We start from the raw sequence: 16,040 nt of genomic DNA on the forward strand, positions 1-16,040 counted from the left end.
ATACCATATGGTCACGTCTATATCCCTTGCGGGGTAGACAGAGCCAACAGTCTTGAAAAGACTGAATGGCCACGTTCAGCTATTTGGCTTCATGATAGAATTGAGATTCAAATAGTGACAGGTTGCTAACCCTCCAGTAGGCAATGTGGGGCTGCAAATGTCGCTCACGGGGCTCCTCGGCGGCGACGCATAAAGCGGACTGGCGTTGTCGCTATAGCCGATGATTTTCCACCTATTTATCGAGTTCCAACCTACAAAATTCTTACCGATCCCTCCAGTAGGCAATGTGGGGCTGCAAATGTCGCTGACGGGGCTCCTCGGCGGCGACGCATAAAGCGGACTGGCGTTGTCGCGGTAGCCGCCGTGGCGCGCGTCGCGGCGGCGGTCGCGGTCGCTGTAGCCGCGTAAGTCGGCGTCCTTCTCGTGCGCCAGGTAGCTCCTGTTGAGCGAAGGGCTTTGGGTGTGTTAATTGTTTGCCGGCGTATTGATAGTGATGGGAATGTGATTGCGACTTTCGCGCGGCGTTTCGTATGTCCAAAGTTATAATTAAGTGAAAAGATTTGTATATTTGTAACGAAGAAACATAAAAAAGAAACTACTTGACTGATTTTCACGAAATTAACACAGATATAGAATAGATCATCGGGCGTGACAAAGGCTACTTTTTCTAGAATTTCCCACGGGAGCGAAGAAGAAACTAGCGGACCGCCCCGGCATCGCACGGGCACTTAAAGATTCTTCTTTTTAAATTTAAGAGTTTACTCTTCTACAGTCAATGGAGTTAAGTGGAGCTTACTCTATTCATCTCTTTTTTCTGTTAATATTTTTACTTGTATGTTGTATGTTGTGACGTTTACTTTTTGCTTTATTTGATAAAATATCGTGTCTGAATGTTAAATATAATTTATGTTTGTAAACAATATAATAACTCTTTTTTGCACCACAATAAATTCCAGCAAATTCACAATCATGTATTAAAAACAGCAGCAAAAGGCGACCTTATCACTAAAAGCGATCTCTTCCAGGTAACCTGTAAATTGTGTATAAAACTTCACCCAGAGAAAAGATAATATGTATAGGTATAGTATATATACATATATATTTTATGCAAGTCTAAATGATAATGATTAAACAATTAAACGTTAAATGCTTACCTCAGTTTGGAATCTTTCTCCACAGCTTTATGTTCGGGTATAGCTTCTCTCTCTTTCTCTCTTCTGCCGTGCCCGCGGCGGGCGACTTGCTGCGCGAAAGAGAGGGAGAGATTCGCTCGGTTCGGCTGCGAACAAAACAGAATTTGAAATATGTTTACTATTTTTTTTTACATATATACATACCTACATAAAATAAGGCCTTTTTCCCGGAGGGGTAGGCAGAGACTACCTCTTTCCACTTGCCACGATCTCTGCACACTTCCTTCGCTTCATCTACATTCATAACTCTCTACATGCAAGCTCGGCGGTTTCGGGTACTCTTGACCTGATCCTTTACCAGGATGTCCTGATTTTAACAAGATACGTTCTTTTTTTAAATAATATATAATTATGTTATGGACTGACTTTCTATTATTGGCCTGGGTCTTGGATGTTTATCTATATAAGTATAATATTTATTGATAAAGTCTCGAATTTATTTCGGGGCTAACTCAATCTGTGTAATCTCTCTCTTATAATCATAGACTTAGAAAAAAAGGCGGACAGAGTTCCAGTATACGGCAAAATGAAGCACCAACAATATATATACACGCCTCACGCACACACTCACACCAATAGTGTGACAGTCGGCCGCCATTACGTCATAGATAATCTCACGAATGCAAGTTTTCTGTCACATACATACATATTGTCACGTCTATATCCCTTGTGGGGTAGACAGAGCCAATAGTCTTAAAAAGACTGTTCGGCCACGTTCAGCTATTTGGCTTTATGATAGAATTGAGATTCAAATAGTGACAGGTTGCTAGCCTAAGTTTCTAAGCCTATCCCTTAGTCGCCTTTTATGACATCCATTGGAAAGAGATGGAGTGGTCCTATTCTTTTTTGTATTGGTGCCGCGAACCACACGGCACTGTCACACATGCGTACAACGCCGCCATTACGTAGCTTCACTTTTTTTTAAGTCACACTACGTCCGCCTATTTTTCTACGTCCATGAGTATATATTTCCGCACGCCAAACCCTATCAATCCCGCGGGAACTCCGGGATAAAAAGTATAGCTCATATGTTATTCTGGGTATTCATCTACTAGGTCCTATTTTTGCTTGTATCGGTGCCGGGAACCACACGGAACCAATACAAAAAAATAATAGGATATCAATGAAGATAAATATATATATATACCTTGTCTTATAAGGGTCAGGTCAAAAGTACCCGAAACCGCCGAGCTTGCATGAAGAGAGTTATGAATGTGGATGAAGCGAAGGAAGTGTGCAGAGATCGTGGCAAGTGAAAAGAGGTAGTCTCCGCCTACCCCTCCGGGAAAGAGGCGTGATTTTATGTATGTATGTATGCTGCCGTGGTATAACTAAAATGCCGTTATCTGACATCAGGATTTACACCTTTTTCACCAGTAAAATAAGAAAAAAAATTCTCTTTCAATCTGTATATACGACTTTTTGATACCTTTAAGTCATAAATAAGCGTTCTCATTGATGAATGGCATTAGTTTAAATTTTTTACCGCAGTTTTTGACGTTTTACTTAAAACAAGGATTTGGCAGATAACGGCATTTTAGTTATACCAGGGCAGCATGTATGTATGTCACTACATAGTATAAAACAAAGTCGCTATTTTAGTCTGTTTGTCTGTATGCTTAAATCTTTAAAATTACGCAACGGATTTCGATGCGGTTTTTTGTAACAGGTAGAGTGATTCAAGAGGAAGGTTTTTATGTATAATTTTTTTACGAATTTTGCACCCGTGCGAAGCCGGGGCGGGTCGCTAGTATGTATATATATATACCTTGTCGTTGTGCGCGGTGTCGGGCTCGGGGGGGTCGTGGGAGCGTCCCGAGCCGCCCGTGAGGTTGGACGACGACTTTGTCGAGTTTGAACTGTGGACGCTGCGCCTCTTGTATTCCGGCGAGTCTGTTTTCATTGAGAAAATAATATCAAAATTGATACAAAAAATTAAACTTAAAACACAAAAAAAAGGAATAGAACTACTCCATCTTTTTCCAGTAAATGTCGTAAAAGGCGACTAAGGGATATGCTTATAAACTTAGGATTCTTTTTATGGCGATAGGCTAGCAACCTGTCACAATTTGAATCTCAATTCCATCATTAAACCAAACAGCTGAACGTGGCCCATTAGTTTTTAGAAGACTGTTGGCTCTATCTACCCCGCAAGGAATATGGACGTAACTATATGTAACCTTTGCTAGTTGCAAATTTATAAGCCTATTACGACATCCGTGAAAAGAGATGGGAGTGATCCTATTCTTTTTTCTAAAAAACAAGACATTCAGTGAGATATAAAGGTACAGTACTACCATTTTAATAAGTTACACCGATGTGACTTATTAAAAATCAATTTTTGTCATGGCGCGAAAATATCTGCGCCAATCATAGTGCGCCATTTGAACGGGGGATCAAAACCGTTCGCTATTGGCTAATTGCGTACGCGCCACGTCTGGAGTTCGCAGGAGCGCGGTAGTCGGTAACGAGCGAGATACACGACTCCTGTTGTTATGGGAATTAAAATCCTATGTAGTAGCAATAAGTTCGTTATTTCACTAATGTTTTCATTCGGCCAGATTCGGTGGTCGGTTGTACCTACTATTCTGCGCCGTCGAACAATGCCGATGTAACTTATAAAAGTGGTAGACCTGTACATACATACATAAAATCACGCCTCTTTCCCGGAGGGGTAGGCAGAGACTACCTCTTTCCACTTGCCACGATCTCTGCATACTTCCTTCGCTTCATCCACATTCATAACTCTCTTCATACAAGCTCGGCGGTTTCGGGTACTTTTGACCTGACCCTTTACCAGGACGTCCTTAATTTGATCAAGATACGTTCGTCTAGGTCTTCCCACTCCGACCTTTCCCTCCACACTCTCCTTGTATATCTGCTTAGTCAACCTGCTTTCATTCATCCTCTCCACATGACCGAACCATCTTAACATACCCTTTTCTATTAGACCTGTATTGTATAATTTACCAGCGCTGGCCGGGCTGAGCTGCTGCGGCGCGGTCGGCGCGGTCCATCTCTCCAGTAATCTGCAGATGTTCCCGTGACCAGCTCGCCACGCCACCTTCGCGGGAGTACGACCTGGAAATTACCATATACATACATACATATGGTCACGTCTATATCCAATACGGGGTAGACAGAGCCGAAAGTCCCGAAGACTGAATGGCCACGTTCAGCTGTTTGGTTTAATGATAGAATTGAGATTCAAATAGTGACAGGTTGCTAGCGCATCGCTTTAAAAAGAATCCCAAGTTTGTAAGCCTGTAAAATCACCATAATTAATTTAAATACTTTTTTGTAATTTCTAAAGTACAAATTACAAAAAAGTGTAAATAAATTTATACATTTACAATTTGTAAAGTACAATAGGCGGATTTAATGCTGATAGCATATACAGTCTTAGCATTTTATAGCATATACAGTCTTAGCATTAGCAATTTAACAATCTAGCATCGGGTTTTTTTATCAAAAAGTTAGTGCCACAACTGATAGAAATTTACGTAATAAACATAAATTAGTCATGCCGTTTCATAGGCTTAGCAAAGTCAGTAAATCATTTATGGGGAACTGTAGGGTAAGGATGCCTATTATGAGATACCATTTCTATTTTTGACTATAAAATCAAAACTGTTACCTTTGAAGACTTCCGAGATACAGTTTTAGAAAGGGAATTTAATGTACTTGAAATGTGTAATAACTATTTAGTGCTAAATATGATATTTTTCTGGCTGTGTTATAAAACATGAAAAATAACAGAAAATAAGTCCTAGCAAAAGGGTCTCCTATTATGAGATATTAAGGGTACTTAATATGAGATAGTATCTCATATTAAGTTCCATAAAATTTTAGGGGTAAACAAAACATAAAAAACAATATTCATGTCATTATAATCCTTTATTTACTTATTGTAACCCTTTATTTAAATATTATAGATAAACATCAGTCTCAACATTTTAGTACTTTAATTTTTAATAGCCAACTGAAACGCCATGTAGGTATTTGATATCCTGCAAACGTAAGCCATAACATCGTCTATCCATTTCTTTGCAATAATTTTCCAGCTCGGCTTCTAAATCAATAGGTAAGGCTGGTCGTCTCCCCATTCGAACCTAGACACGATCTTCTGCTTGGGTATCTTTTTTCACATAGCTCTCAAGGGTACCCTTAGGTACAATAAAACGTTTAGCAGCTCTTGAGTAGCCCATTTCATGTCTTCGTACTGCATTCACAATCTGTATCATGGCAACGTGGTCCCAGGTCTTTCTTTTGATCGGAGGCATCTAAAATAAAAAATACACATCACCTTTAAAAATTGCTCTTTTTGTGTACCACAATATGAGATATCCCATTTTAGGAACCCCAGCATATCTCATATTAGGAAAACAACAGTTTTACAAAATGAATGCCTTTTTTTGGTTCCAAAAAGAAAACACAATAAAACTGCATTTACATCTTAAAATTGATCATATTAGTTATAAGCAAAATATATATTAAGACCTTTTAACTTAATAATAAAGTTGTTACATACCTTGTAAACATTTGATGAAAAATATTTGGTTTTACGACAATGTAGTAATCTGCACGCACACGTCCTCAGATTGCCGGTGGCCGGTGCGCACAGGCAGACGTTTAGCACTGTTGCTGTATCGATTCGCGTGACACTGGCGCCAAATGGCTTACTTAAATAGTTTGACCAATACATAGCTATCTCATATTTGGCGCCTATCTCATAATAGGCATACTTACCCTATACGATTTTATAATAGGTTGCCGGAGTCTGTTCTTGATATGCCCAACCGAAAATTCAAAGAGTATGTAAAGAAAGTACTTTGTGAGAAGGCTTATTATAGGACTGATGATTACCTTAATGATAAAAACATCTGGCTCGAGCTTGGCACAGGAACCTCGTAATTAATTGTAGTTTAATTTGAACTTAAATCAAAATTTCAGTACACTCTGTACATAAATCTTTTTAAAATTGGCAATCCATAAAATATATATATATATATATATTTTTTTCTTTTTTCAATATTAAATCTCATAAATATATAAATCTCCCGTGAACAATGTATTCTCCCGTCCACATTCTATTCTAAGTATAATTTAATATTGTGAAGTTGACGTTGTTGATGAAAATGCTGCAGTGCAGTTTGTTACCGCTTCTTCTGCACTGACGCCTTGGAAGCGGCAGTAAACTTAGTTTTTAAGTAATTTATTTGACGTCAACCAAGTTGTTAAACCATACGACAATTATTAAGCGATATAATAATATCCTATAATAATGAATAAAAAATTTTGAATTTTGAATTTTGTTAAGCGAAGAACGTCCGACGGTCTCTGTGGCGCAGCAGTGGTACGCTTGTCTGTGAAACCGGAGGTCCCGGGTTCGAATCCCGGCATGATGAGAATAAAACTTTCTGATTGGGCTGGGTCTTGGATATTTATCTATTTATTATAAAATATAGTAATATTCATAAACATAATTGTTGAGTTAGTATCTCCGAACACAAGTCTCGAACTAACTACGAGGCTAACTTAATCTGTGTAATTTTTCCTAAATATATAAAAAAACCTTTGTGTGGGTGATAATAATTACTTAAAACCAAGTTTACTGTCGCTTCCAAAGCGTCAATGCAGAAGAAGCGGTAACAAACTGCATTACAGCGTTTTCCTCAACAACGTCAACTTCACGAAGCACGAAAGCAAAATAAATGCAGTGGAAATGAGAGCGTTAAGGAGTATGTTGGGTGTGAAATTGAGTGACCGGATAAGGAACAGCGTGATAAGGGAATGTTGTGATGTGAAAGAAGATGTAGTTACAGGAATAGAAAAGGGTATGTTGAGATGGTTCGGTCATGTGGAGAGGAGGAATGAAAGCAGGTTGACTAAGCAGATATACAAGGAGAGTGTGGAGGGAAAGGTCGGAGTGGGAAGACCTAGACGAACGTATCTTGATCATTAAGGACGTCCTGGTAAAGGGTCAGGTCAAAAGTACCCGAAACCGCCGAGCTTGCATGAAGAAAGTTATGAATGTGGATGAAGCGAAGGAAATATGCAGAGATCGTGGCAAGTGGAAAGAGGTAGTCTCTGCCTACCCCTCCGGGAATGAGGCGTTATTTTATGTATGTATGTATGTACGTCAACATCACAATTATTCAAACTTAGAATAGAAATGTGGACGATAGAACACATTGTTGTGATAAATTGACTTGTATGAAATTGAAAAAAGTAAATAGAACTACTTGGTAAGCGTTAAAGTAGAACCAAAGGCTAAGACCCCTGGCTCATATAGGGCCCCGTACAGTGAAGAGACCAAGACAGCGTGACGTCACATTAACAAGGCAACTTATACATACACACATACATAAAATCACGCCTCTTTCCCGGAGGGGTAGGCAGAGACTACCTCTTTCCACTTGTCACGATCTCTGCATACTTCCTTCGCTTCATCCACATTCATAACTCTCTACATGCAAGCTCGGCGGTTTCGGGTACTCTTGACCTGACTGACCCTTTACCAGGACATCCTTAACATACATACATATAATCACGTCTATATCCCTTACGGGGTAGACAGAGCCGATAGTCCCGAAAAGACTGAACGGCCACGTTCAGCTACTCGGCTTAATGATACGTCCTTAACAAGGCAACTTATATGTTTTAAAAGTAACTCACCACAATGGTCGGCCTGCAGCGGATCAGCGCCGTGCTGTAGAAGCCATAGAACGCATTCCTCGTGACCTTCTTGTGCTGCAATACCTACAAAAATACGAATACATTATAGGTACGATCGCGTTCATATCTGCAGTCATAGTTTTAAACTTTCTCTGATTGGCCTGGATCTTGTAATATGTTTATCTATATAAGTATTTATTACAAAATACAGTATTGTTGGGTTAGTATCTCGTAACACAAGTTTAGAACTTCAAGGCTAACTCAAACTGTGCAACTTGTCCCGTAGAAAAAATGACAGTCAGTGTCCTCTTTTACATAGGTATACAGATAAAGGAAATACTGGTCAGGTCAAAAGCACCCGAAACCGCCGAGCTTGCATGAAGAGAGTTATGAATGTGGACGAAGCGAAGGAAGTATGCAGAGATCGTGGCAAGTGGAAAGAGGTAGTCTCCGCCTACCCCTCCGGGAAAGAGGCGTGATTTTATGTAGAATAGAATAGATTTATTTTCAAAATTGGATACAAGGTATCACTTATTGACGTCACATCACTTAAATCTAAGTATAACTACTACCGCTTCCAAAGCGCATGTGTAGAAGAATGTATATGTATGTGTGTATGTATGTATACAGGGTGACATTTAAAACAACTGCATCCTTTTAAACATAGGCTATACCCATGCTTCTGAGCCGTTTGAGCCTATTTTTATTTAAATTAAACGTCATCATTTTCACATTTAAAAAAACCCTCAAAACTACGTTACACGTCACACTTTATTAAAGACCAATACTACAAAAAGAAATTAAAACTAAACATGTAAATTGACCTCTGAATCTTACGCGTCGCTTTTCCGCCTGCCGCGGGGTGATATGACCTATTTAGGATCGTGAATTTTGATACTTTTATTTTTTTTATCGTACTTTGTTAAATATGAACCGTTATTTTTCTTTTAACGTTTTTAAATATCCTTTAGATGAGTACACTATGAATGTGGATGAAGCGAAGGAAATATGCAGAGATCGTGGCAAGTGGAAAGAGGTAGTCTCCGCCAACCGCTCCGGGAAAGAGGCGTGATTTTATGTATGTATGTATGTATGAGTACACTTGACAGTTAAATTTATGCAGTTGAATTGAAAGTCACCCTGTATAACATGACTCACCGAGCGGCGAGGCGCCCTGCGTGCACACGGCGTGCGGCGCGGCGCCGTGCTGCAGCAGCGCGCGCAGCGCCGGCGCGCGGCCGCGCCACGCCGCCGCGTGCAGCGCCGTGCGCGCGCAGCGGTCGCGCCCGTCCACCGCCGCGCCGCCTGCGGGCGGGGAATTACGATTACAACACATTTCAGATACTTAAACGTGTGATTTTATGTCGATGACAATAGTTGATTTATCTAAAATATAATTATGCCGTGTGGTTCCCGGCGACAATAGAAAAAGAATAGGACCACTCTATCTCTTTGCCATGGATATCGTAAAAGGCGTCAAAGGCTTGTAAACTTGGGCTTCTTTTAGGTGATGGGCTAGCAACCTGTCATTATATGTATGCATATACTTAAGGTATTCACAACAAGTTACAATCCATAATGTTTACTTACAGCCTTAATTTTTCTTAAAACACAGGGATTTTATTTTTTAGACGCTTTTACAACCATACATACATGTCTCGTTTAATTTTTATAATATATTAACAAATTAACAATATTTAAAAAAATAACCATTATACATGGATAAAATAACAATTTTATATGTTTGAATTACATTTTTGACTCTAATTTCGACATTAAAAAGACTGCAAGACCCTTGTTGATATTTATCGACACTAGGTTGTGTTTTATCATATAGATTTATTTGACAATCGTTAATGTTTTAAAATGTGGCATAATTTTCTTGCACAAAATACATAGATTAATTAGATTCACAAATAATACTCACCAACTTTAATGAGAAGATTGACCATATCCGTATGCCCTTGCCACGCTGAAACGTGAAGAGGTGTCCTGCCCTGGAATAGAATACCATTTTAAACCATAAACTAAAAGCAATAAGGTTCACCATCGTTAGCTTATGCAAGCTCGTAGAGCGGTCGCATTCATTAGAATTCATCATAGTATTGCAAAATCGATCAAGTCGCTAGAGAGAATGGAACGTAGTGATTGGTTGGATTCTAACTTCAAACAACTCTTACGCAAGTAATGATTACTATGATATGAACAGACTTTACGCTATCGCTTAAAATACTTCACACCTACTATTGAAATCAACCAATCAGGCGATTACAAACAAGAAAATGAAACCTTGCGATTGGTTCGTGCGATTTTAAACAACTTAATTACTGTGTCCTTGAGCTACGCCGTAGCATAAACATAGAACTAGCTACGGCGTAACTGCTACGACTAACGCTCTCCATGCACACTTGCATTTAATTCGTGGCGACAGCAACCAATCAAATTAATAGCAAAGAATTTAACGCTGTCATTGGTTAATTTCAAACCACTGTTACGGTATGACGGTGCCGTATGGTTCCCAGCACCAATAAAAAAAGAATAGGACCACTCCATCTCGTTCCCATGGATGTCGTAAAAGGCGACTAAGGGATAGGCTTATAAACTTGGGATTCTTCTTTTAGGCATCGCCTAAAAGAAGAATCCCAAGTTTATCCCAGGCTAGCAACCAATCACTATTTGAATCTCAATTCTATCATTAAGCCAAACAGCTGAACGTGGCCTATCAGCCTTTTCAAAACTGTTGGCTCTGTCTACCCCGTAAGGAATAAAGACGTGATCATATGTATGTATGTTACGGTATTAAATAAAGAACTTTGTTAATTTTCACCACAGTATCAGTATGTTCGCGTCAAACTCGACAAATGGAAATTACGTCATAGCCAATCTTTTATCCAAAGCTGGCACATATAAAGTGCTTCTTCTATACTACACGTTACCAAATTGTCTATGTAATAAGCCGTGCTAGAACTCTACACATCGTAGCGACTTCCATCAGCCAATCAAATCGTTTGCCAATATAACCCTGTGATTGGTTAATTTCAAATCTCACCTCAGTATCAGTTGTATCGATGTTCGCTCCACATTCGACCAATAAAAATCTCGCCATGGCCAATCTGTTATCCAATGCTAGCACATACAAAGTGCTTCTTCTATCGGCGTCTAAGGCGTTGACGTCAGCGCCTCGTTCGTGTAGTGCTCGGACTGTGTCGAAATGACCTTCCAAGGCTGCCAACCTGAGAATAAAACAGTGAATACATATACTCTATGACGCTCCGGAAAAAAACGTAACACCACATTCAAATACGTTCAGAAAGTGGAGGGCTAGAGAAACAATAGGTACATAGTGAACCTAATTATTCTCATTAAATTATTTGTACTTGTTAAAGGCGAGAAAAACTCGCTAAACAAGCTTACGGAGTTCCATTAAAGTATTAACTACGCCTTTATTATTATACTCAAATTCGTTATAACTCCATCTATCACAAAAAGCTTGAACTAAAACTCACCTTAATGCTGTCTTGCCATCGTGCGCTCTTTGATCCACGGGTGCTCCCCATTCATCTACCAATATTTCCACCAATTTTGTATGTCCTTCTTGAGCAGCCAGCATTAGAGCGCCTTTTCCGTCATTATCAGCTTCGTCGACTTTCGCGCCTGCTTCTAATAGTGCTTCGCAAACTTCTACATGACCTGTGACAAGAAATAATAGGTTTAGTAAGCTCCGGCCAGTAGTCCCAACGTATGTCAAAATATTTAAAATTAAATTTAGAATTATACCATTTTCGTGTTTACTTAATGGTGGCAGCGGTGGGATTCAAACCTAAATAACATAATTTTTCAGCAGTGGGTTTGGCTTCAATAAGAATTTTAAGAAATAAAATTAGTTTGGACGTCAACAATCCCTGTAGTACAGTAAAAGCTCCCTATTCGCGCTTCCGTCATTCGCGTTTTCACTATTCGCGGTTCAAAAAAATGCAACCCAATTTCTTTATTCGCGGCTAAAAATTTCTTTATTCGCGGATCTTAAATTTCATACAAAATTCCAATAGGTGTTTAAGGCAATATCTTTTGCAAGTGCCGTCAAATGGTACCGCCGAGCACTTTGACCTAAGCCGCCTTTGTCGCATTTGCCGCAAACACCGCGGTTGGCGTTTTTGAAAATGTAAACAAACAGAAGGAAGCAACCTTATCTCTGAAAAAATAAAGTATATTTTTAAATGTTGCTTTTCCGTTCTTTGGTAAAAGCCGCTTTGCCTATTTTATTGTTTTATCTTTCACATTCGTTACAACAATTGTAATCGAGTAACACGTTTCTACTGCTCTCTTCGTTCTTCGTAATTAATAATGTGAACTAAAAAAATTGAGAAACGCGTTTCTACACGAAAAAAATCTGTGTTACCGCTTAAAGTGAAAATAGAAATGCTGGATCGTTTACGCCTTGGAGAGGATCTAGGAACGTATCCCCATAAACCCATATAAATTACCATTCTGTATTCACGGTTTCTGTATTCGCGGCATATTTATGGAACATATACCCCGCGAATAAAGAGATTTTACTGTAGTAAAAAAAATTATGTGTCCAGTTGATCCAAATAAAGGTTTTCTTTTATAAATTTTTACAAATACAGGTATAGTTTTTAGAATAGAATACATTTATTTTCAAAATTGGATACAAGGTATCACTTTTTGACATCAACATAATTTAAGCTTAATTATATGTGTAGAATAGGCCGCGGAACAAACTATACTACAGCATTTTCAGAATAAATATTAAAAAATAAACTTTTTTCTTTATTATTAGGTATAGAATATATGGATTAGTGATTGATTGATTTACCTTCAAAAGCAGCATAATGCAACGGCGTCCAACCGGAATTATCCCTATGATGCTCATCCAGCCCGCGGTCCAAAAGCTGCCGGACCACTTCCACGTTACCTGTAACAAAACATTACAAGTAATTGTAAAAAGAAAGTCGATAAACTTATCATTATTTTTACACTTTTAGCGGATACATATAATTAAAATCGTATATATATATATATATATATATTTATAGATTTTCTGTGCCGTGTGATTCCCGGCACCAATACAAAAAAGAATAGGATCACTCCATCTCTTTCCCATGGATGCCGTAAAAGGCGACTAAGGGATAGGCTTACAAACTTGGGATTCCTTTTTCAAGGCGATGGGCTAGCAACCTGTCACTATTTAGATCTCAATTCTATCATTAAGCCAAATAGCTAAACGTGGCCTTTCAGTCTTTTCAAGACTGTGGGCTCTGTCTACCCCACAAGGGATATAGACGTGACTATATGTATGTATGTATCTTACCTTGAGCAGCGGCAGTACTCAATACAGTCCTCCCCTCGTGGTCCATGTTATCGACACAAGCGCCCCAGAACAGCAGCAGCCTGACCGTCCTGGCGTGCCCGGCGGAGGCGGCCGCCCACAGCGCGGTCCTCCCCGCCACGTCCGCCGCCTCGATATCCGCTTCCGCCTCGAGCAGGAGTTCGCAGATCTCACTGGAAAAAGATAGGTCTTAAACAGACGGTCTGGAAAAATGTGTGGTCTAAAACTACGAGTTTCAAAGTAGTGACAAATATGGCTGAATCGAAAATCTCATACTAAGGGCCAGTTCACAACGAGACGTCAGTTTAATAGAACCACTCAAAATTTGAAAGAAAGAAAGAAAAATCGTTTATTTGGTACATTAACAAAATATAAATTGGAATTATTACATGCATGCACCAAAAATGGCCCTCGCTCAGCATGTGTCATGTGATTTAATTTAATAACTCTTTTCGTGTGTTGTGAACACATTTATCGAGAGCAAGAAACCATTTTGTTTTCTCATAACAAAAGGGCTGGAAAATTAAAAAAAATTTGGATGACAATATTAACATATTATGAGTCCTGGTTACTTAAATAAATATATATGTCATTCATTCAATCATTCAATTAATAAAACTCACGTGTGCCCCTCAAAAGCAGCAACCAATAACGGAGCAGCTCTATCGCGATCGGCCGCTTGTACTGACGCGCCTCTTTCGAGTAAAGAGGCTGCGCACGCGGCGCCTGTAGCGCATAGAGACGCCACTGAGAGGGCTGTGCGACCTGTGAATAAAATTAAGATAAATAACTTCATTTTTTTCTATCATTACATGTTCAAAGTAATAGCTGTTTGAAAATGTTGTGAGATCTGTGCATGAAAATTTTGCTAAATACCTCATGTTAAAAATTTAGTTAAATCTCTTGATATCTTTCATAAAATATTCAAAGTTATATCTTTAATTGTTTAATACCTATCATAAGTCATACACTGCATAGGTCACGCATTATGATAATTCACGGGAAAATAGTTTATTCATTTAGACATTCAGCCTCGACTTCGTTAGTTTTATCAAAGTTTGTAAAGAAAGGTGTTTCCAAGGCTCCCCAACATTTGGGAGCCATTCCTAGGAGCGGGGGAACCCCGCGGGGCCACTGCAGGATATGAAGTATCCTATAATAACGAACAAAAATTTCGAATTTTGAATTTGAAATTCGAATTTTGAATAACAGGTCTGACGTCACCGCGACTACACCATCATCCAAGTACACGAACTCACCGTCCTCGTCGGCGTGGTCGACGCTGGCGCCGGCGTCCAGCAGCGCGCGCACGATGTCCGCGTGCCCCATGTAGGCGGCGGCGATGAGCGGCGTGCGGCCCTCCGCGTCCGCCGCGTCGGCGTCTGCGCCGGCCGCCAGCAGCCGGGACACCACCGCCTCGTGGCCGGACCACGCCGCGGCCCTGGGGGTAGTGGTGAAATACATACATATATATCAGTTCTACATTCATTCATGTTTTTTAATGTAGACAATGTGCATTCGTCCACGATTTAGATTTAAGAGATCTATATTTGTAAATTGACGTCCGATGAAAATGCTGCAGTGTAGTTTGTTCCGCCGCTTCTTCTACACATGCGCTTTGGAAGCGATAGTAGTTATAATTAGATTTAAGTTATGTGACGTCAATAAGTGATACCTTGTATCCAATTTTGGAAATAAATCTATTCTATTCTATGATCACGTCTTTATCCCTTACGGGGTAGACAAAGCCAACAGTCTTGAAGAGACCGACGTTCAGCTATTTGGCTTAATGACAGAATTGAGATTCAAATAGTGACGGGTTGCTAGCCCATCGCCTAAAAGAAGAATCCCAAGTTTATAAGCCTTTCCCTTAGTCGCCTTTTACGACAGCCATGGGAACGAGATGGAGGGGTATTATTCTAGTCGCCTTTTACGACAGCCATGGGAACGAGATGGAGGGGTACTATTCTAGTCGCATTTTACGACAGCCATGGGAACGAGATGGAGGGCTCCTATTCATTTTTTTTTATTGGTGCCGGGAACCACACAGCACTGGTACATGCCTTGAAATGACTAATTAATAGTTCAGCTGTTTGGCTCAAGAACAGCGGAAGATCTTCCCTTTGTGGCGGTCGAGCCCGAATCGTCGCTCCCGTCATATTTTATCTCATGATATTTCCTTAAGCTGAGAGCAGCACTCAATATTGTACTGGTGTTCCCAGCGCAAAGAGTTTTCACTTAATGAGAATAATAAAAAAGACTTGCTGGCAGTTTAACAAGAAAATAAAGGATATATTTACCTCAAAGCTGTCCGATTGTCGGCATCAACACAGTCTACGTCGCAGCCAAACTCCAAAAGAACCTCGACAACCTTAAAGAGTAATTGAGTCAATGTAAAAAAAAAAGTTGAGACATTAATGGCCAGGTAATAAATGATTGAGATTGTGTTTTAAAGTCTATATAATCAGGAGATTTTATGTATGTTAGAACGTTACTTTAGCTCATCGTTACTTTATGTATGCAATAAATGATCTGCTTTGGATGCTTTGCTACGATTTACTTCAGGACTTGTATTCTGTCCAGTGGGAAAAATTTATGGGTTACTTCTAAGTTTTATGACTGTCACTTCTGCCTATCACACAGACCTCAGCATGTCCAACCGTCATCATCGTTAGTGTCAGGCCACGCGGCGCTGCACAGAAGGCCTAAATAAATCTCAATTCTATCATAAAGCCAAACAGCTGAACGTCGCCTACCAGTCCCTTCCAGACTTTTTGCTCTGTCTACCCCGCAAGGGATATAGACGTGACTATATGAAT

At 39.7% G+C, this 16,040-nt stretch overlaps 1 protein-coding gene across 5 annotated transcripts in view; it reads right to left on the reverse strand.

The window, feature by feature from the left end:
* Positions 1-16,040, reverse strand: part of LOC106142097 (ankyrin repeat domain-containing protein 50) — a 76,516-nt gene that overhangs the window by 11,378 nt on the left and 49,098 nt on the right. For 3 of the 5 annotated variants that reach the window (XM_060952869.1, XM_060952871.1, XM_060952868.1), the window contains exons 22-35: positions 15,522-15,592; positions 14,481-14,662; positions 13,845-13,986; positions 13,204-13,394; positions 12,709-12,807; positions 11,378-11,561; positions 10,921-11,104; positions 9,799-9,868; positions 9,030-9,176; positions 7,872-7,955; positions 4,164-4,274; positions 2,962-3,086; positions 1,155-1,279; positions 267-454 (exon numbers count right to left, since the gene is read on the reverse strand). In XM_060952869.1, the coding sequence (XP_060808852.1) occupies positions 267-454; positions 1,155-1,279; positions 2,962-3,086; positions 4,164-4,274; positions 7,872-7,955; positions 9,030-9,176; positions 9,799-9,868; positions 10,921-11,104; positions 11,378-11,561; positions 12,709-12,807; positions 13,204-13,394; positions 13,845-13,986; positions 14,481-14,662; positions 15,522-15,592 (1,903 nt within the window). The remainder of the gene's footprint in view (positions 1-266; positions 455-1,154; positions 1,280-2,961; positions 3,087-4,163; positions 4,275-7,871; positions 7,956-9,029; positions 9,177-9,798; positions 9,869-10,920; positions 11,105-11,377; positions 11,562-12,708; positions 12,808-13,203; positions 13,395-13,844; positions 13,987-14,480; positions 14,663-15,521; positions 15,593-16,040) is intronic. The other 2 variants (XM_060952872.1, XM_060952870.1) reach the window with 1 other exon arrangement.

The sequence above is a fragment of the Amyelois transitella genome, chromosome 30 (genome assembly GCF_032362555.1).
Source record: "Amyelois transitella isolate CPQ chromosome 30, ilAmyTran1.1, whole genome shotgun sequence".
NCBI lineage: Eukaryota > Metazoa > Arthropoda > Insecta > Lepidoptera > Pyralidae > Amyelois > Amyelois transitella.